Genomic DNA, 21,309 nt, shown 5'->3' with positions numbered 1-21,309 from the left:
AGCAGTTGGAGCAGAGTTGCTGCGCGGACGGACGCGCTCCCACGTCTCCCCGAGTCGACGTCCCAAGAGCCTGCACCGAACCCCGGACCGAGATTCCCATTAGGGCTCCACGTGTGCGCGGACCGAGTCACCACAGTGGACACTCGCAGCGGATAAAAAGTGAACCAATAAGAAGAAGGAGAAGAGAGTCGTGCGTAAAAGGACCCAAAAGGCGCGCAAGTGTTGGTGTGGACTCACCGCGACAGTCACCCAAAGGGGGAAAGTGGACCACCTTCCCACCCCGGCTTCTGGCGCCCTCCTCCATGGATGTAGAACTCGATTAAGAGCCGGCGGCTCTCTCCACTTCTCCACCAAGGCAGCCCGGCAGCTGTCGCCACTCCGGGCGGGAGGGGGTGCTTTTGATGGATGTATAACAACACCGTCTCCGCTGGAGGACACACAAGAGCCCAGTTAAAACACTTTTTGGACTACATCATCCAAATGGGGATTTCAATCTTCACCAGCTGGGAGTAACAATAAAAGACCAGTGAGGATCAGAGGTCAGATATTCAACCTTGTCATATGTCACTTACTTCTTACCTCCAAAGTAACATGAAAAGGTCCTTCAGCACGGCTGAACACGCTATGCAGGACTTTAGTGGACATGCATTGTACTTGAAACGCATAGCCTTTGCAAACAGTCCTGATGTAGACATTGAACCCGACGGAGGTCTGCAGACTTTGGACTCTTTGGTACTTTTACACACCTTACAATCCTGGGTGGCGTTTATGAATGGATGCAAAGATGCTAAGAAATCATTTTAGGGCTTCTTTGACACATTGATACGTCAAAACAGTCTGATTCCGCACGTCAGTTGTATCTAACACATGCAGTACCTACCATAGAAAATATGTCTAGGGTTCAGGCAGAAGAATTGTTTGACAGAATATGCTTCATTTAATAAGCTAGAGAGTGTAAAAAAGACTAAACTAGACTAAACAATGCCAAAAGTCTGTCAGATCAAATAGAGGACACTGTCGTGGAGACATCTTAATTGGCTTGAGGGAAAAGGCCCAGGTTTATTGACACGCTGTCGTTAGTGATAATACCTTGAGACGGGATTTGCACTTAAGAGATAAGAGCTTGAAAAGAATTGATGAATCCTGACCGATAAGATGTATCACATCCTTTATCTTCAGAGTTAACGATTCAGTGGATAGAGTGGCGTCAAATTCAGGAGGGAAGAGACGGAGACGATGCCACGATGGAGACGATGTTCCGTGTCTCCCTGGCAAGTTTCAAGTGTTTTCCCCGAGCAGTGAGGGCCATCCTTTGACAAACAACAGGCGGTAACAGCCTCCTTATTCATGACGCAGGGGGGGAGCCTGGACAATGTAGGACGAACGAGCGGGGCAGTTTGCGGGACATCTGGTCGAGGATGCAGCTGCTCCCAGCCAAAATACGCATGCTGTTTTCGCTGAACGGGGAATTGGGGAGGGAATCACATCAAATAAAAAAAGGTGGTGATCAAACTCGCTTGTGTTTCTGCTAGATTGAGAAACCGCTGGTGGCCAATGCCAAGACCAGGAGGCCGACTGCAGGCTTCTTACGTTCACCGCAGCCGATAAATGCCAGAGAGCGTCCCCACCGTGGAGAAGATGGCCAGGGTCTGCACACTCTGCCTCCTCCTACTCTGCTGTTGGGACAGAGTCTCGGCCAGATCGCACAACGGAGGCGGGAGAATGAAAGGTAAGGAGAAAGGAGGACCATGTTGGTAGCCTTAGCCAGTGCGTGTTGACGGGATAAATCCCAGGGAACCTGACATCAAGTTCCCCGAAGTGGACAGGGCCTTGCTCAAATTCACGGTAGTATGTCCCCCAAAGGTGTGGAACAAATTTTGTTTCGGCCCTGCAAAAACAACCTACAATGTGGTGTATTGTCAGAAAAAGAATGGTCAGGATGCGTTTTGACACATTTTTACCCTTTTGTGTGGAGCGATTCAGGATTAGAAGCAATCCAAATAAATACATACTGTACACCTTCATCGGGAATACAAAGGGGTCACAAAAGTGTGTTTTGGCTGCCATGAAAAAGAGCTACCTGATCTGTCGGAAGCCCCGAGGCTCGGAAGTGTAAATCAGCCGGGTCGCATGCCAGCTGCAGAGGAAGAAGAGGAGGAGGAGGGATGGGGAGCATGTCGTTGAGGACGTCTTCATTCATTGATGTTTTTCAAACAAATGCCAAACGCGACATAAAACAGGCGCTCCAGATGAAATCAAATGCCCCTTCATGTTTTTCCACGGCACGTGCTAAGTCTGCTCAAAGTCAAATTAAAGGATGTTTTTTTTTTTGACTGATGAAAGACAATGTGGACGCTTCCTTGGAGGTATCAAGGGCAGAGGCCACCCCCCCATCCCCCCCATCCCCTGTGGCCAGGTGAGGCCAGCCAGGGCTTGTTCTGGAGGGAAAGCCTCTTAAGCTTTATTTACAAGACCCAGACAAGTGAAGATGGATCATAGATAGAAGACGACTAGTTTTAACTTCTGCGCTTGTGCTCTGGGGACGCATTCCATCATTGGCCCCGCCCCCCTTCTGGGACAGTGTGATCTCGAGAGATCACAAGAAAGAATCCAAATGTTCTTACATGCTTTGTACAAAGTTGCGGATGTTCGCTTTGTTGTGGTTTTTCTGTCTGCTTTGTGAGAGAAGATCTCGAACGGCAGTTGAGAGCAGACCTTCGCGAGGTTTATCCTGACATCCTATTTAACATCCTATTCTAATCAAGTGTGGTGCGTTTTGGGGTTTAGCTAGTGAGTTTTCTTCATACGTTTCTGCCATAGTTAACTCCTTTTTAATGGCGGCTTAGACACAAGGATTACGCAAAAATACTTTGCACTATACTGTATAAGTGTGTCTTAAATATTGCATGACATAACATGACAGTGTAGAAAGGAATATTGATCCAAATTAGGATTGCTGCGCCTCATCAAAGGTCTGTGCTCGACTGAAAGGCATCCTAGTCAGTGGTGGCTTTATCCAAAGGGGAACATTTTGGCACTTGGTCAAAAAATAAAAAGCTCCAAAAAGTTGATTATTTCATGTCCTCATCAAAAGAGGTGTGAGCCTGCCAAAGAATCTTTAACACTCGGCTGGCATATTTTTGAAATGGGTGCATCTGCTGGTCAGGCCATTCAGCGGGATGACCAAAAAGGACGGACAGCTTGACTTCAAAGCTGCTCTACTGATGCAGATTGATTTCACATTTGAATTCTTGCACAATTTACTTCTTTCAGGTTGGGCTGCCAGCCCCGCCGTTCAAACCGGGTGAGACAGGCCGCCTTGTTTTGTTTGCCCCCTTGCCTCTGGGTGACAATTCACACTCTGCCCCGAGTTCAACGGCAGGGCATGGCCGTCCCTGTCCCTCGCAAGTTCATTAGCACGAGTCCTCGGACTGCAGTTGAGGACGCAACAAGTCTCCTAAACTCTGTGAACAAACCGATTTGTGTTTCCACACGGTGATTTTTTCCTCCCTTCTCCACACTCAATGTTGCAATTGTCCATTTGTTCCTGAGCGCATTAGCAGTGTGTGTACTTTGGGGCAGTTAGTGAAAAAAAGGGCAGCACTTCACTCCGACAGGGGAACAGATTGCCTTTTCACTAAGCGTTCGCAGGAAGCAATCAAACAGAAAATTGCCCTGGAAAATTGCTCGTTCTGAGTGACTGGGCGGTAATGGAGGTCCCCGGACAGGGAGCACACATGCAGACCGAGTGGGCGAGCGACCCAATGAATGGAGGCCACTGTGGCCCGTGGTGACATGATAGTAGCCAGGTTATCTGGGCACTCTATCGCCATTTCCTGGCGTTGTGTAGGAACACAATGTTCGATGTTCCGCTGAAAGCACCAGGATGCGGTAGGATTTTTTTTTCATTTTGTCAACTCCTCTCTCGTCCCTTTCCATCCTGCAGATCTTCGGGCCTCCAGGCCTCTGATTGTGCCGGGTTATCCAGAAAACATTACAGCGCTAGTTTACGGTCAAGCGACGCTGGTTTGTAAGGTCCACCGGCCGGCGTCCACCAAGGTGCAGTGGCTGAAGGAAGAGCTTGGTGGGTGGGGGCAGGGAGGAGAGCCACGCCTCAGAGCCCTCACGGTAGTGCCTGAAAGACCCAAACAAAATGTCGTGGTATTGTAAAGTAATCTGGCTAAAATCTATGTCGTGTGCAGCCCCTGCAGAGCAACACATCCAAGGTGAACACCCTGCACCTGTCCAATATCAGTCTGGAAGATGGCGGCAAGTACATCTGCATGGCAGAGAGCAAACATGGCGGAAAAACTGTACAAGCTATGAAGTCGGCGTGGCTGGATGTCCTTCCGGGCACCGTCATTTCCCCAGGTAACGTCAAGCTTTCAAATCTTCCAATCTGGAGCACAATGGACAATAGGCTTAAGGGTAAGCTGACACTGCTTCTCAGAAATCTGAGAAGAAGGTAAGAAAGTGAGCTCTTCTCCAATGATCCTTCACCAGTTTAGGCTCTTTTCGCTGTTACACGCAGACATGATCACTCTGTCCGACAATAACCCACAAAAGGGCCAATAAAAGCAAACAGCTCAGGGGAGGCGAGGGTGTGTGCTGAGTGGAGTCAGTCGTCTTCATCACCATGGTGATGCCACTGTTTGGGGCAGGGACATGAAAGAGTGGGCTGGGGGTGCATTTAATACATCACATTACGAGGTATCCTGCCGACTGGTCCACGGAAGAAAAATCCTAGCTTGGATCGGCACTAAATTGGTCTACGTTTCTTTTTTTTCCCCATCAGATGTTCGAGAAGACCTGAGCGAGGAGACCACAGTCAATCTTCTCCTAGAAGCAGGCAACGTTCTGAAACTGAGCTGCGATGCGAGCGCTCGGCCAGGCATGGCAATTAACTGGTATAAAGAGGGAATCCGGTTAGCACCCACTCCCCGAACTCACATCCGTGGCGCTGTCATGGAGATCACAGATACTACGTATGGGGATTCAGGAGTTTACGTCTGCATTCTCCGTGGAACTAGAGAAGCTTTGAGGAACTTTACTGTCACAGTGACGGGTAAGGATGAAATATGACGTTAGTAAAAAACAAGGTAACTTTGAAGGTTTTCTTTGAAGGCCAAACAATCAAGTCGATTGTCTTCACATTGTAGACTCGTTGGGCTCGGGGGATGATGATGAGGACAACGGCCTGGAGGACTCATCATCCGAGGTGGACAACGATCAAGTTTACATTTCTAGAGGTGCGTTGGTCAACTGCTTTGTAGTCAACTCAACCTGGAGGCAATGCAACACATCTATGGTCTGGTGTTCATAGGTCCTTACTGGACCCACACCCAGCGTATGGAGAAGAAGCTCTATGCCGTCCCGGCAGGCAACACAGTGAAGTTCCGTTGCCCAGCCATGGGCAGCCCTGTGCCCACTATTCGCTGGCTGAAAAATGGGCGGGAATTTAGAGGAGAGCACCGCATCGGTGGCATCAAAGTAACCAACTTTTCCAACTTCTGGTTTCCTTGGATTCATCTTTTTGGTTCATTGTTTAATTGCCATTGTCTGGTTTGTGTGGTAGCTGAGACACCAGCACTGGAGTCTGGTGATGGAGAGCGTTGTCCCCTCAGACAGAGGAAATTACACCTGCCTGGTGGAGAATAAATATGGCTCCATTGCTCACAGCTACATCCTTGACGTTCTGGGTAAGCTACAATGATTCTTTTTTTTGGGTCCAGAAGTATTTTGAACAATAATTTGGAACCTTCAAGTGAAAAAAAATGTTTTCCTAAGATGTATTCACAACTGTGCAGAGGATGTAAAAAGCAAGTCCATAAAACGAAGAGTTTGAATTCCAAGCCATGCCACCTGAGTGACTGTATTCATGGCAGCCACAGCAACAGCCATCATTCAACTCTTGTGGAAAAAGCATCACACCTACAAATGAAAACATCCAGTGTGGGATGGGGTGGGGGGCATAATCAGGGGGTTGAACGGGGTGACGGGGCGCCTGGCGTCGGCTGCAGTGTGCAGGATGTGGACGGTCAGGCGTCCAAAGTGGTTTTCTACCTGACCTGAAGATTGCGGAGGGCGGCCGGCTGTTTGTTCATTTGTTGGCCGTCCATCCACAGCGGGGTCAGTTTCTGGTCTCGGTCGACGGAGGGAGAGGACTAACGAGATGGCCAACAGGATGAGCGAGCGAGACTAACAACTGATCAAAGAGACCTCGGTGGTCAGCTGACAATACAAATGCTAATGGACCAAATGCCATTTCTTGCTCTTTGGCCGCCTGAATGCGACACAGACAACTGTTGGCTACGATAGCAGGAATAGTTGTCCAAGTGTTCACAGCAAACATCTGCATTATGAGCAGGGAAATCATTCCTTTGTGGCATTTGTTCCACAACTTTGCTCACCACTGTTCTGCTCTCCTCTCTCCACAGAGCGCTCCCCCCACAGGCCAATCCTGCAGGCGGGTCTACCGGCCAACACCACAGCTGTCGTGGGCAGCGACGTCCAATTCCACTGTAAAGTCTACAGCGACGCCCAGCCGCACATTCAGTGGCTCAAACACATAGAGAGGAACGGCAGCCGATACGGTCCTGATGGGACGCCCTATGTCCAGGTTCTCAAGGTTAGTGGGATGGTGAACGTCCCAACTACAAATTGTCCTGTCTTGTGTTCTAAGCTCTTATATACTGTTTGATGCAGACGGGCAGTTTGAACATGTCTGAAGTGGAGGTGCTGTACCTGTCAAAAGTCTCCATGGAGGACGCAGGAGAGTACACTTGTCTGGCTGGGAACTCCATCGGTTACACCCATCAGTCCGCATGGCTCACTGTTCTTTCTGGTAAAGGAAGAACTTCTTGACTTCAAACTTCATGCTTGTGGTAACTCCTAGGTTTGTCACAGGACACTCCAGAGATCGGGTCTACAAGAAAGAGACGTGATAAGATTTTTACATTTCTCTTAAGGGGTACCTATGATGAACATTTTTCAGCCCTTTGTATCGAGTTGTGGTATCCTATAGAGCAGCGACACACAATAACCCACACAGAAAACTTTTTAGATTTTCCAGAATCTGCACCTATTCCAGCTGTTTTATTTCCTCTCATTTGTGCTTCTGGCCAAAAGGGTCGGTTTTAATGTATTCCACCCCATGGCCTGCCTTCGGAAATGCCCACCAAAGCACTTCCTAACTATGAACCATATAAGGTGTTAAGTCCACCTCCCTGTGACATCACAAAGGCGCAGTTTTACCATGCCTTTTGAAACTGAGCCTTTTGAGCCACCCCAAACTTGGACTCATTTCCAAATGCGTAAACCTCACTATCTGAAACTTTGGCATTGTTTAACACGAAAATACAACATTTTATAAACTACATTTATAGGTCAAAAAAGTGGAAAAAGCACAATAGGTCAAGGAAAAAATAGGACAATATGTCGTAATCTACACTCTTCTGCTCTTCTGCTCCCGGTCTCCACCCACTGAGGCAAAAACTATATGACTGGTGCTGAAAGGTTCTGAAACCAATGCACCCTCTTCCTGTCGGTTTGGAGGCCAAAGTTGATGAAAACAAACACGCATGCACATGCTAACATATCAAGGCCGGCACAATTCATTTTCGTATATTGTGTGCTTACTTCATTTATTGTCTTGGGCCATTGTCACGTTTTAATCTCACAAGATCTTGTGACATCTACCTTCCACGACGTGTTTTGACTGATAAAGTGTTTCCACCACAGAGGAAGAAGCTGCTGATTCCATGGACACCATGGAGACCAAGTACACCGACATCATTATCTACGCCTGTGGCTTCCTGGCTCTGATCATGGCCATCGTCATCGTGGTTTTATGTCGGATGCAAGTCCACCCAAGAAGGGAGCCTTTTGATGCCCTGCCGGTCCAGAAGCTTTCCAAATTCCCACTGCGCAGACAGGTGCGTTGCCATGATTCAACACCGTGGTTGCTTAATCTCGATTCACATTTCTCGAAGGCTGAACTTGCTTCTTTATTTCTTCTTTTAGTACTCTGTGGAGTCCAACTCGTCAGGCAAGTCCAGTGCATCTCTGATGAGAGTGGCTCGCCTTTCGTCAAGCTGCTCTCCCATGCTGGCTGGAGTGATGGAGTTTGAATTGCCCTACGACCCGGACTGGGAGTTCCCCAGGGACAAGTAAGAAATTAAACAATGTTCATGTCTTCGCCATGCGAAATAGATGTGCCTCGCTGCCTGCAAAATACTTTTTCCTTTCAACTTATGTTTAGTTCCCAGGATTCAAACAGAAATTGTAGAAATGTAATTTCCTTAAAAGAAAGTCCCAGCCCCAAATTATAGCTGTTTACAATTGGACGTACTTATTTTTAACCCACGGCTATCCTCTGTTTAGTTTAACACTGGGGAAGCCTCTGGGTGAAGGCTGCTTCGGCCAAGTGGTTAGAGCCGAGGCCTACGGCATAAACAAGGACTCTCCAGACCAGGCCACCACTGTGGCGGTTAAGATGCTCAAAGGTAAAAATGATAACCTCAAAAGATCAGTTCAAGTCTCTGCTTGTCTATGAATGGTTTTTTTTGGCTATAGATGACGCCACAGACAAAGATCTTGCAGACCTGATATCAGAAATGGAGCTGATGAAGGTGATGGACAAACACAAGAACATCATCAATCTGCTGGGTGTCTGCACTCAGGACGGTGAGTCGTACGTGGTTCTAAGCCTTGATCAAGGATTCTCAAGACTTCCTCGCCTTTGGGTTGAAACAATTAACTGACCTAGTTTTGTTTGGGCCCCGCTACCCAAAAACAGGACCTCTGTATGTCCTGGTGGAGTATGCTTCCAAGGGCAGTCTGAGGGAGTACCTGCGGGCGAGACGGCCTCCCGGCATGGACTATACTTTTGACGTAACCAAGGTGCCCGAGGAGCAGCTCACCTTCAAGGACCTGTTGTCTTGCGCGTACCAGGTGGCCCGAGGGATGGAGTACCTGGCCTCCAAACGGGTATGTGGAATCCTTTGAATGTAATAAGATGATCAGAGTCTTGGGGTGAGTTCAAACACGTCAAGCCATGCCAAACGCAGTCAAATGGTTATACTAGTATTTATACTAGTATTTATACTTGTGTTTGTTTAGTGGACTAAAGCCAAATATTTTCTGGTTGTTGGAAACAATGGACCTAGCATGATCATGGATCTAAACCACAAAATTGTATTTGAATTGTATTTAAAGCCAAAGATGGGAATATGATGACGTGATGCATGTGTATCCTGACGGGGTCAATGTCAACATAGTTGGGGGTTTTAATGGAATTCAATCGGGGTTTTATGAGCACATGGCCTTCAGATCAATAGTCCAGATGGGTCTTTTTTTTGGTCCCATTTTCTTCGCATGCTCTCTGCTCTTACTTATCAACACTCTTCTTTGTTTGCCAGCCGGCATCTCAGACGGGCTTTCAGGCAGTCCTAGCTCCGAGTCCTGTTTACTCTCCTCCATCCATCTGTCCGTCCCCACCGTCTCACCGGCTTTGTCCCTTTTAGAGCCACCATAAATCTGTTAGCAAACAGACAGCAGAGTGGCCGTCTGGGTGAAGGCATCAGGTTTCTGGCTGCGAGGCCTCCTCGGTTTGCCAGAGAACTGACACTAACCCTCCATTATGGGGGAGAGACCCGCAAAAACCAAGGCTGGTCCGTTCAGCCCGAGTCTATTTCAAATGAAAACCAAAATTAGCTTTAATGACAGCCATTCACTGCGGGTAAACACTGCCTTTCTTTTTTGGACCCTAAACATTTTTCTATATCCAGATATTTGCGTGGAGTGAAAGGCCAAACTTTTACAAGAGTGGACATTTAGCTGCAGCTGAAAAAAAGAATGTGAATGTGGAACTTAGCCGTCCTTGTGTCCTTTTGTTTGCAGTGCATCCACAGAGATTTGGCAGCCAGGAATGTTCTGGTGACCGAGGACAACGTCATGAAGATCGCCGACTTTGGTCTGGCCAGAGGGGTCCACCAGATCGACTACTACAAGAAAAGCACCAACGTGAGTGCGGCGTAAACGCCTTCCCTGAAGACGAGTGTCAGATGTTTGGCTGTTGATTAGCGGGGGACTCAATGGGACAAGCAAGGGGAGACTCGGGAGGGTGGCAGAGGGAAGGAGTTCCTTTTACAGTTAGACAATGAAAGTTGGTAGTTTGAGCGCGTGCAGCTGTGTTTCCGCGGTAACCGAGGGGCTTGGCTCTAACCGTGTCTGCCCCTGTAGGGACGGCTGCCGGTGAAGTGGATGGCGCCCGAGGCCTTGTTCGACAGAGTCTACACACACCAGAGCGACGTGTAAGCACAGCTACAAACCCCGACGGCGCTCCATGTCGTCAAGGAATAAGAAAACCTGCAATTTCTCACCCTCAGGTGGTCGTTTGGTGTGCTCATGTGGGAGATCTTCACGCTGGGAGGGTCCCCATACCCTGGCATTCCAGTCGAGGAGCTCTTCAAGCTGCTGAAGGAAGGACACCGCATGGACAAACCCTCCAACTGCACACATGAGCTGTAAGTGGCAGCTCCGAGAAACAGTTGTCTCTCATCTGTGGATCGTGTGTAACGTTGTTGCTCGTGGCGTTGCGTGTCAAGCTACATGACGATGCGCGAGTGCTGGCATGCTGTTCCCACCCAGAGGCCCACCTTCAAACAGCTGGTGGAGGAACTGGACAAAGTGCTGCTGTCCATCTCTGATGAGGTAAGCTGAGCTAAGCTAATGCTAAGATTTATTGTATGGTTGTTGTTTGCTATGTGCACGTGGGTCAGTGAATAAAAAGCATAGAAATCCTCCTGCTAGCTTAGCATACACATACGCACAAGAACAGTTCAACTAACCTTTGCTAAACTAAGCTAAGATTTATTAGCCCTGGTCTTTTCGCTAAAATGCACATTCACAAACAAATCATTACATTCGGTACTTTTATAACCTCGCGAGCATGCACGCACGGACAAGAGTCATTATCTCCAGCAACGCAAAGCTAACACATGCTATCTACTCGCTGGCATGAAAACAGGAATTTGGTACAACTTCAGCAGACAAAAGCTAAGCTAAGATTTATTACACACAATGTCCATGTTCACTAAGATGTATGAGAACATTAGTTTAGTTTACCATTTAGCTACTTTAGCTTATGCATGCAGACATGGGAGTAAGGAGGTGAGCGCCAGCATTGCGAGGCTAACTAAGCCAAGCTAGCATAGTCTATTACTCCGTTATAGCATGAAAACAGGACATAACAAGGTACATAACAACAGCTGAGCTCAGTCAAACTAAGATCATTTATTACATACCATATCAGTTGGCTAGTGTTATCACAGGAGCGAGAAGCCCAGAAGATAAACATTACGTATGTTTCAGTACATACTGTTAGCACATACGTATGTACATGCATGTTGTTGTTTTTTACCACAACGTGAAGGCCAGATGTGAAATTCAGCACAAAAAACAAAATGTTTGCATCCATAGTGAAGCTAGTTACACATGATTGACATGTAGATTAAGTACAGATGTCTTCGGGTTTGTATGTGTCCACAAATGAGCCGGTCCCGAGCAGATGTGGTTCTCAAAACCGCGTGCATGACCAGAATATTCCTTAGCAAAAGCCACAGCTGGACAATGACGCCATACGTCGTTTTTGTTGTTTACACGTCTCCTGTTTGTGTTCCTTGCAGTACTTGGACCTGTCCACGCCCTTCGAGCAGTACTCGCCGTCATGTGAGGACACATCCAGCTCCTGTTCCTCAGACAACGACTCGGTTTTCACCCACGACGCCTTGTCCTCCGAGCCCTGCCTGCTGGCCTACCAGGATGTGCGCTCCCACATCGACATGAAGACGCCACTCCGATAGATGGACCACATGTCGCTTTGAAAGTTTTGATCCTCCTAGAAAGAGTTTCCATTCGACCTTCACGGTGGCACCAGACAAAGCCCTTAGACACCAGAGGACGTCCCCAAACCTGATTACGAATGTACGGAGCACTGACGATGAAGACGGAGGACATTCAGGACTCAACTTTGGACACCTTAAACAAACAAAACAGCTGGGACGCTTTTGGCAAGCTGAAGCCAACCCTGGTCTTTTTATCAAAGACATTTGAACAAAAGAAAAGAATCCATTTATTTTGCTATGTTTGAAAAAATAATAATAAGAAAAGTTGTTAATTATAAATCTCTCTATATTATAAGATTATTTTACTTTTGTGTTGCTTATTTAAAACAAAAAACAGTCTTAAATCTCAGGATCTCAGAAGTTTCTGTCATAACGGCAGCAAAGTGCCTGAATTTGTGATTCCCTGTGAATATATTCAAATAATAATACAAATATTGTATGTACATATATATCATCAACAAAAATACATTTGCCTTTTATAAATTATTGTATATGCTGCAAAAATAGAAAACATTTGTTTATATTTTTGTACCAAAACCACAAATATGTGCCCTGCGATTGACTGGCGACCAGTCCAGGGTGTCCCCGGCCTCTCGCTCGATGTCAGCTGGGATAGGCTCCAGCATACCCCCACAGCCGCGACCCTAACGAGGATTAAGGGGCACAGGAAATGGATGGATTTTTACATTTGAAATGACTTTAAAGGTCCTTATGTGTCAGTGGTGGTCTACATGACCATAACAACAAGGTCCTGGTCAGAGAGTCCTGGTTTAGGGACTTGCGGGGAGCCCAAGCCCACTGTCACTGCTGAGGGCAAAGTGGTAGTGGGGGGTGGTTATGTGGTCGGGGGGTGGGCGCGAATGTGAAAGCCAGTGTGATTGATTTCAAATAGAAGAGACGTGAGGGAATGGAGATAGAGGCGAGGGGTGGGGAGGGGTGGGGAGGGTGCTGGGTTGTCTCCTTTGTGAGGCGGTAACCCTTCACCCAGCCCCAGTGCTGCCGAGGGGTCCCCCAGGTCTGCTGCCGGGCTGGACAATGAGGGCCTTTAAAAAAAAAAAGAAAAAAGGGTGTGTCCATGGGCCTACTGGCGCTTGTGTGTAAATGAAGAGGCTCTTATTATGTTAATAACACACGGCCACCCCCCCCCCCCCATCTTGATCCCTGGACGCCATCTTTGAAATGAAAAAGTCTTAATTCAACATTTGCCACCAAGAGCAGCTGTAGAGAAGCCCCCCCAGGGAGATGAAAATCCCAAATGTAAGCAGAAGAAGAAAGCTAAGAGTTGTATTTTCTTTTTTTATTTTATTTATACTCTGGACCACATTTGGAAGGCGACGGTGAAGTTATTTTACTTTCTGTGTTGTTTGGAATGAAGCTCTTAATGTTTTCATGCTCCACTCATTCCATTTTTGGCAACAGTGACCACCTTCTGCAATGTTTTCCCCCCTCCCCATAAGAAAAGTTATTCTAGAAATATCTAATTTATTTGTTTATTGTCATGTTTTTATATGAAATAAAGTATAATTTTAAATAGACATGAATGGCCTCCGATGAGGGACTGTTGCTTTAGTTTAGTATTACTTTAGTATTACAAACATCACGTGTTTACACTTCAATATGCCTGAAAAGGAGCAGTTAGAAGCAGGGTTTATTGCACTATATAATAATGATACATTTTCAGATTTCTTAAATGTATATTGCATTCGTTACTGAATAAATTGCTTGGCTGTTGCATTACTTTAAAATATATGTATCATAATGATAAATAGACGTAGGCTATACGTATGTTTGTATTGGCTCTAATGAGGGAACATTGTTTCGATTTGAACATGTTCATCAAAAGTACTGTCTGAAAAGGAGTAGGAATAAGCATAGCCTTTTACATGAAATCATAAAAGTAATAATAATAACTTTGAATCCTTTTTTTAAAATCTTTTTTAGTCTTTTCATTCTTTATTTTATTGTATTTTTTCACTTTTATCATTACATTATTTTCGTTTTTAATGTTAATTTCTATTTTAAAAACACATTTCTGTATTTGCTTTTTTTTTGCTACAAGGACATAGCACTCAAGTTGCCTTGTAGTGCACCCCAATAAAGTAGGACAACACAGTCTCCGTGCGACGTGAGGACGACGAGAGCCAGACGGGCGCTGAAAGCAAGACGCGGCGAGACAGAGCCGTGACGAGACTGGGGTCAAGGGTCAAGAGGAAGGGAGGAGAGGGCAGCGGAGATCCCACTCAGACGCTGCTTTTGAAGTGCGCATGTTTATGTGTTATCTCTCTGTGTGTTGTATGTTCCAGAACACGTGTGCACACTGTGTGGTCTGTACATGCACATGGGTGTATGTTTGTATATACGTACTATATATGTGTGTGTGTGTGTGTGTGTGTGTGTGTGTGTAATAAATCTTGGTCAGTCAGGGGGTTGGAAGCTCCCCAAGGGTCTTCAGGCTGGAGATGATAAAGGACTCCGGGCTCCGTCTGGGATCTGCATCTCAATGAGGAATATTTCCAACAGCGAGTACACAAAACAAATACATAATGATGGTGCAGTATTGCAAGAACATACTATGCAGCCCAAAACAGCAACAATAATCAAAGTGTAACATATTTGAGTTGACATCGTGTAAACGTAGTCCACCTTTTACGGTTGCTTGTCAATGAGTCCTTGGTAGGTACGTACGTACGTATATCGTGACAAGAAGAAGAAAGATGACTGACACTGAGTCACAAATCGTTTGCTTTTTGGGGGGGGATCTAGACATATTTTAATAAATATACACAAAGTGCAACTTATTTTCTTTAGTTTTGGTTGTGCAGGTGTCATTTTGTAACTGTTTGTAGTTTGTATTACCAGGTTATCAAATGTTTCCCTGCCACCAACCAATTTTATACACTGACGTAAATTTGGCTTGTGTGTCTACCTTGAAAAGACGCACAAAAAAGTCTCAAGAACGCAAAATGAACCAGGAGCCATGTTAGACTTTATTTAGAATTTTAAATAAATGCAATGCCATCTGAATAAAATATAATACAATAAATAATATAAGATAAATAAAAACAATAGAAGATAAAGAAGATTGAATGAGTGAAGTCATGGAGCGTTTACTGTTGGAGAATGAGCTCTGTTGCCCCTCTATCATCCCATGGAGTGGGTGGGTGGGGTTGTCCAGTGTCCTCGTGTCTCTCAATGTCTCTCAATGTCTCTCAATGTCTCTCAATGTCTCTCAATGTCTCTCAATGTCTCTCAATGTCTCTCAATGTCTCTCAATGTCTCTCAATGTCTCTCAATGTCTCTCAATGTCTCTCAGTACAAACAACTCCAACAAGAACTAGTTCGCCTTTCCGGTAGAGTCTGTCCATCATTTTTATGTTTATGTTTTTCCTTGAAGTAGCGACTATGTGGGGATTTTGGGCGCCACACTTTCATAAACAGCTCCTCAGAGATGGCTGAACTCGGTAATGCTAATTTTTTTTTTTACTAACTACACCAATTTTACCAACTCTACTGACAAAAATAGAAAATGACACATCAATATGCCAGAATAGCGATGCTTAACCAGAGGCAACAGTGAAAAGGGACACTTCATATTCATATTCATATTCAAGTGTAATTAAGCTATGTCAATAATCCAGTGACCCATGACTTGTACATGTTGAACACGATGCACGTTCGGAAAAGGTCAAGATCATCGTCACGGCCCATCGACCGCAGTCTCGTTGGAAGGACGCGATCCTTCACATCCAGCATCTGTGGGCTGTTGCTTGGCGCTTCCAGGCGGGAATGCATCCAAGAATTTTAACAAAGAGCAGACTGTGTTGGACGGGTTTTTGCCTAGTGCCTACAACTAAAACCACATCCTCGGCCCAGGATTTGTGTTGATTTCTTGCTTTATTTTGTGTGGTAATCCGAATCCAAAAGCTTCCACATATTAAGATATGCCTTTATTCGTCCCTCAGTGGGGAAATTTGTAGCTATGTTCTAAAGGCATACGTGCATCTGCAACATTATGCATAAATATGATACCTTTAAGATGAAATATAGTCATTGGAAGTCATGAATGTACAGCGCTCAAGGTTTTGTACCATTTGAGTCATTTCTAAGTCAAATCATGTGAAACGTGCCACTGTCAATGATTTTGCAGCCAAATAGTAAGTATTTTTCTTTTTGATCGCACAGCAGAGGTGATAATCTTTTACAAACATGTTCCCACTTCCCCTCTGGAACGCTCCAGGGAATGTTCTGTCAACTCCAGCCGCACAGGGGACTGATCCAAAGCGGGATTCAAACGTGCAAAGATTAAAATGGATACTTAAGAAGTATATCCTCTTCTTTTATTATATTCTGTGTTATAATAGCACGTCAACGCTGCAATTGCAGCGTTTAAAGATGAACCATTTTTAAATGAACCGTTTTCCGGCATAACACTGACCCCTAGACCACACACATGTACAAGCATACACAAACCAACACAGAATAGCTTTCTGTCTCACCTTTGCTTGCTATTGCTACATTAAAAGTGTGTCATTTAAGAAGGGCCAAACACAGATAAGCAAGGTTACAACTGGAGCAGCAGCTGTGTGTGTGTGTGTGTGTGTGTGTGTGTGCGTGCGTGTGTGTGCAGCGTAATGTTTGCTAGCCTACTTTATCTGGTGACCTTCGGAAGTACTTCACAAACACACACACGCACACACAGCGTGATAAAGCCAAGAAGGAGGATGAGTGAGATAGTGCTTGATTTCAACAGGAGCAACTACAATACCTCCAAAAAGTGAGTAATACTTGCGTGGAGTATTGCATTTTCATGCTGATATTGCTAGTATTTATATTTTCGATTCAAAACTAGTGTGGCAAAGCAGGTTAAATGTGCAGCAAACACTTAAAGGGATCATTGACTTGTGGACTGCTATAGAGCAGCTACACACCATCACCAGACCACACCGCTTCATACGTGGGTCTTCCAGAATCTGCACCTATTCTCCTGTATTTCTTTGGATTTTGTGGTTCAGACAAAAATGGTGTGTTTTAATGTATTCCACCCACAGCCCTGCCTGCAGGCACGCCCACTCCGCTGTGGTGGGTCACACTTGCCCCAGCTGTGAATGGTGTAGGACTTGATCATCAACGCCGATGTATCTTTTTACAATTTGTTTTACAACATGTTGGATTCCCAATCTGATCCGCAAGTACAGACTGGACAGACACGTTTCTCAAGAAAATAGGTTACATTAAGACGTCTCTCAATGGTAAGTAGCTTTAGCATTTTAGCATTTGGTTTTCTACAGCATCAGTAACATCTAATGTGGCCACTAATTGTGGTGGCAAACGGCTATTAGCAACCCCGCTCCGTGTATACGAGCGCTTTTGCTCCATGACTTTTTACAAATTGTTACTTCATGCTTTGTTCGTCTGACTCTTCCACATGACCAAGTAACTTTGGAAAAGTTTGTTGGCATCTGCATGCTGGCCCACGTTGACAAAATAGTCCAGTGTGAAATGCCGTTGACAGATTAACATACATTTATTTTGCTGGTAGGGAATCAGGAACTCCCGTACGAGCAGCGCTTGGGGAAGGGTGGGGGAAGCAGAGCTTAGGGGAGGGCAGAGAGCCCATATAAGGATGCCCGTCCCTCTGTGACATCACAAAGGGGCAGTTTCACCACGCCTTATGAAACCGTGCCTTCAGAGCCATCCCAAACTTCTTTCAAGGCTCACTTCCAAATGCGCAAACGTCATTATCTGAAACTCTATTTATTTATCATTTATCACGAGAATACAACATTCTAACTACATTTATAGGTCAGAAAAGTGGAAAAAGCATCATAGGTCCCCACCAAAATTGACATATTCCCTGCAATGCTCCATACAATTACTCTCAATGAAAAACACAAATGTGTTCCACCATTGGCCAGACCGTGACAACATCATTGTCATGAACATGGCCATGATATGTTAAGGTCGGGGTGCCCAAACATTTTCCACTGAGGGCCACCTTTTAAAGAATGAAAGGATGCAACAAGGGCCACTTAATTTGTAAACCAACACTTGTACAGTAGCGAAGAAATTATATATATTTTGAGTAAAAAACAGCATCTCAGCTTTGTGTTATCAGTGAAAAAGTGTATCATTACTATGAACTTTGTTTTTTGCCCCCCCATTTATACATTTTATAAAAAGATCAAAAATATAATATTTAGACTTTCTCTTTAATAACCTTTGCGATTGTTTTGTTATATTACAACAGTATTTCCCTAATATTTTGACTTTATGCCCGTAATATATGTTCCCCCCCACCAAAAAAAAATTCTGCTTTATTTTTTTTGTGTTTCTCTTATTATTATGAAATTTTTAAGATAATATTTTTTCCTAAACTTGCAATTTTTTTCATTTTTTTCTTATTGGAATACAACATTTTTCACTTAACATTGTTGTAATTATGATTTTATGATTTTTTTTCTCTGGGTGCTCCGGTTTCCTCCCACATTCCAAAAACTGTCCATAGGTATGAATGTGAGTGTGAATGGTTGTTTGTCTATATGTGCCCTGTGATTGGCTGGCCACCAGTCCAGGGTGTACCCCGCCTCTCGCCCCAAGACAGCTGGGATAGGCTCCAGCACCCCCGCAACCCTCGTGAGGATAAGCGGTAGAAAATGAATGAATGAATTTTTTAGTTAATTTGAGCATTCAACTTTATTCTACTAAAATGATGTTATTTTCCCTCATAATATAACTTTCTTCTCAGACAATTATAACTTTTTTTTGTCTTTTTTCTTGGAAAATATATTTTCAGAATGTGATGCAGGCCAATAAAAAAACAGCCATGGGCTGCAAATGGCTCGGGGCCTTAGTTTGGACGTCCCTGGTCTAAGCATTGTTAGACATATGTCATTTATTCCAGTAAGTTACAATACAATGTACAATGTATGTCACTCAATGCTCTACAGTAAAAGTCAGTCATGTTTATGTCAGTTGGAGGCCCACCCTATTGCCATGTAGACAGGACGGGCCCACAGACAGGCCCAACCCCGCCCGCATCCCCCAATGACTGCCTCGCTTCCCCCTCCGCCCGTCTCCGCCGCACCAGCCGACTGGTTATTTATTGCGCTGTAATTTCTGCAGACTAATTGATTTGGCTCGGCTTTCAGGCTGCTGCGTGGAGACAGGAAGTCGGGCAACAAGGAGTTAAAGGGGGTCGGAGAAGAGTGGCAGCGTTTGTGTGTTGGAGGGCGGTAAGAGGGGAAAAAAATGCAAGGAGCGTAATTGTCAATATGAGACGTACAATTAGTGTTAACTAACAAACAGTGTCGTGATGCATTTGGGTGACCATGATCTGCTGTTCAGGCCAGACACGGTGACTCAGTCTGGGACATGAAGGCAACAGAAGAAGCTTTTAGGGGACTAAACAAACATCGCCCTCAGGCTTCTTTTAGGCTCGACAGTCTTGTGGCTACAAAGACAACATGTCTTTTAAACTACTGGACCATTCAATTGACAGCAAGACATCAGCCAAGGCTCAGCAACTCTTTACACCCCCGTCCTGTAGGTGGCAATAATGTGAAATGTGAAAGTGATACACCCAAAAAGGGGTGTGTCATTTCCCCACTTAGACCCCAAATGTCCGATGTCAGAACAAACAAAACTATACACAGAAACCAATACCTCTCGCTGTGCACCGGTCCACTTTGTAATGAGTTGTGGACTCCTGTAGAGCTACACAGAATAACCAATACCAAAAGCTTTCTAGAGCTTCCAGAATTTGCACCTATTCCAGCTGTATGTCTTTGGATTTCGTGCTTCCTGTAAAAACGGTTTGTTTCCATTCCACCCGCGGCCCGCCACTCCCAAGTGCTTAGGAGGACTTCCGGTGTTGTGCCGCTAGCTGTGAATGCAACTTTATAGAAATGGATAATAAACGGCGATTTATCTTTTCAAAATGTCTGCTTTCAACATTCCAGCCATATGTGTTGGATCCCAAATCCGATCCGGAAGTAGAGACTGGATAGTCCAAAGTTTCAGAAAAGAAGTTACTTTAAGACGTCTCTCAATGGTAAGTAGATTTAGCATTTTAGCGTTTTCTACCAGTGTAGACCCAAGACTCGGGTAGACCCACTGATTGCTGTGGGAAACCTCGCTCCTTGTATGCACACGCTATAATGCTACACAGACAGTCGGACATTGATAGACTGGTACTTACTGATTGCTCTTTTGACTTTTCGACACAACCAAGTAATGTTGGAAAGGCGTTTGTCGGCTCGCCCAGCTCCATTTTGGCCAACGTCCACTAAACTGTCCGATGTAAAATGGCAATTTTGTGCTAACATGTAACATGGAACATGTAACATGGAACATGGAACATGGAACGGATTCCTTTGCGGTTAGAGTTGGACCTTCCGGACTAATTACCGTAATGACGCTATGAGCAGCATTCTGGGGAAGTGGATTGGTTATGTTTGCTTGGAGGGAAAAATCTCTTTTTATATATCTTTTATTCAACCAAATTGGACGTGACCTGTTAGACCCCTCCACAAAGTTTCACAGGAATCATTATTTGTCGTTTTTGCGCAATCATGCTCACAAAAAACCAAAACAGCGCCAATACTGCATGGCCCTGTGGCTTTCAGGTGAACTGACTGTGACTTTTATCAGGCTAATCGTCGGATCTGCTCTTCCTCTCCGCCTCACTTCTCCTGCAGGAAAACAGGAAGACGGGATTAGAGAGCGACGCGCTGCGCTTAGATCCGGAGTCACCGGGCGGAATGTACATACACACGCACACACACTTGCGGGGGCATACACACACTTTTTCTGGTCCGCTCTCCTTCTACACTCGACATTTAATTCAATCCATTAAGAGAACAGAAATATGTAGCTGGAGGAGAACTTGTCAATAACGCACGCCAAACGTTTACAAGCTGCATTATGCTGCGGAGCCAGAGGTGCTCATTACTGCCTTTTTTATGGGTAGAGGGGATCACGGGTGGGGAGTCCAAAAGTGCTAAAAAGAATTTAAAAGACAAAAAACCGAACCACACACAGCAGTAGTCCGGCCCAGTAAAGCCACAACGTTGCCTAGGACAAGATATGTGTGACCTTGAGAGGCGGTAATTGAGCGGAAAGGGGATGAAAAACATCCGCTGGCCCTCACACGCACGCACACAGTGCACACACACACAGTGCACACACACACACAGTGCACACACAGTGCACACACACACAGTGCACACACACACACAGTGCACACACAGTGCACACACACAGTGCACACACACACACAGTGCACACAGCGGTAGTGGCGTTACTCCTAAGCTGGCCTCTCCTCTGCCATTATCTCACGGCCTGAGCAGTCCCCCTCCACACAGGAGCATGGCGTGCATCTGCCTCGCATTATTCCGCAAAAAAT

At 45.4% G+C, this 21,309-nt stretch overlaps 1 protein-coding gene and 1 long non-coding RNA gene across 3 annotated transcripts in view; one reads left to right on the top strand and one right to left on the bottom strand.

Moving 5' to 3' along the window:
• Positions 1–1,382: 1,382 nt before the first annotated feature.
• Positions 1,383–13,441, top strand: fgfr4 (fibroblast growth factor receptor 4). Its single transcript, XM_078788005.1, has 19 exons — positions 1,383–1,729; positions 3,947–4,128; positions 4,203–4,371; positions 4,796–5,065; positions 5,160–5,249; positions 5,324–5,490; positions 5,576–5,699; positions 6,438–6,628; positions 6,706–6,844; positions 7,741–7,934; positions 8,023–8,168; positions 8,383–8,504; positions 8,575–8,685; positions 8,798–8,988; positions 9,901–10,023; positions 10,243–10,313; positions 10,389–10,526; positions 10,608–10,713; positions 11,688–13,441. Exons 1-19 carry the CDS (start codon positions 1,609–1,611, stop codon positions 11,862–11,864), a joined length of 2,832 nt encoding a protein of 943 aa, XP_078644131.1. The 5' UTR covers positions 1,383–1,608; the 3' UTR covers positions 11,865–13,441.
• LOC131138185 (uncharacterized) overlaps positions 6,440–21,309 on the bottom strand; it is a 27,746-nt gene continuing 12,876 nt past the window's right edge. The window contains exon 4 of one of the 2 annotated variants that reach the window (XR_013625241.1): positions 6,440–6,925. This is a non-coding gene — a long non-coding RNA (uncharacterized LOC131138185). Of the gene's footprint in view, positions 6,926–14,307; positions 14,397–21,309 lie in introns of those variants that run through there. The other variant, XR_009132067.2, reaches the window with a different exon arrangement.

Source organism: Doryrhamphus excisus, linkage group LG21, assembly GCF_037039965.1.
Source record: "Doryrhamphus excisus strain RoL-2023G ecotype Guam linkage group LG21, RoL_Dexc_Guam_v1.1, whole genome shotgun sequence".
Lineage (NCBI taxonomy): Eukaryota > Metazoa > Chordata > Actinopteri > Syngnathiformes > Syngnathidae > Doryrhamphus > Doryrhamphus excisus.
This window is presented reverse-complemented; position numbering and strand designations above follow the sequence as displayed.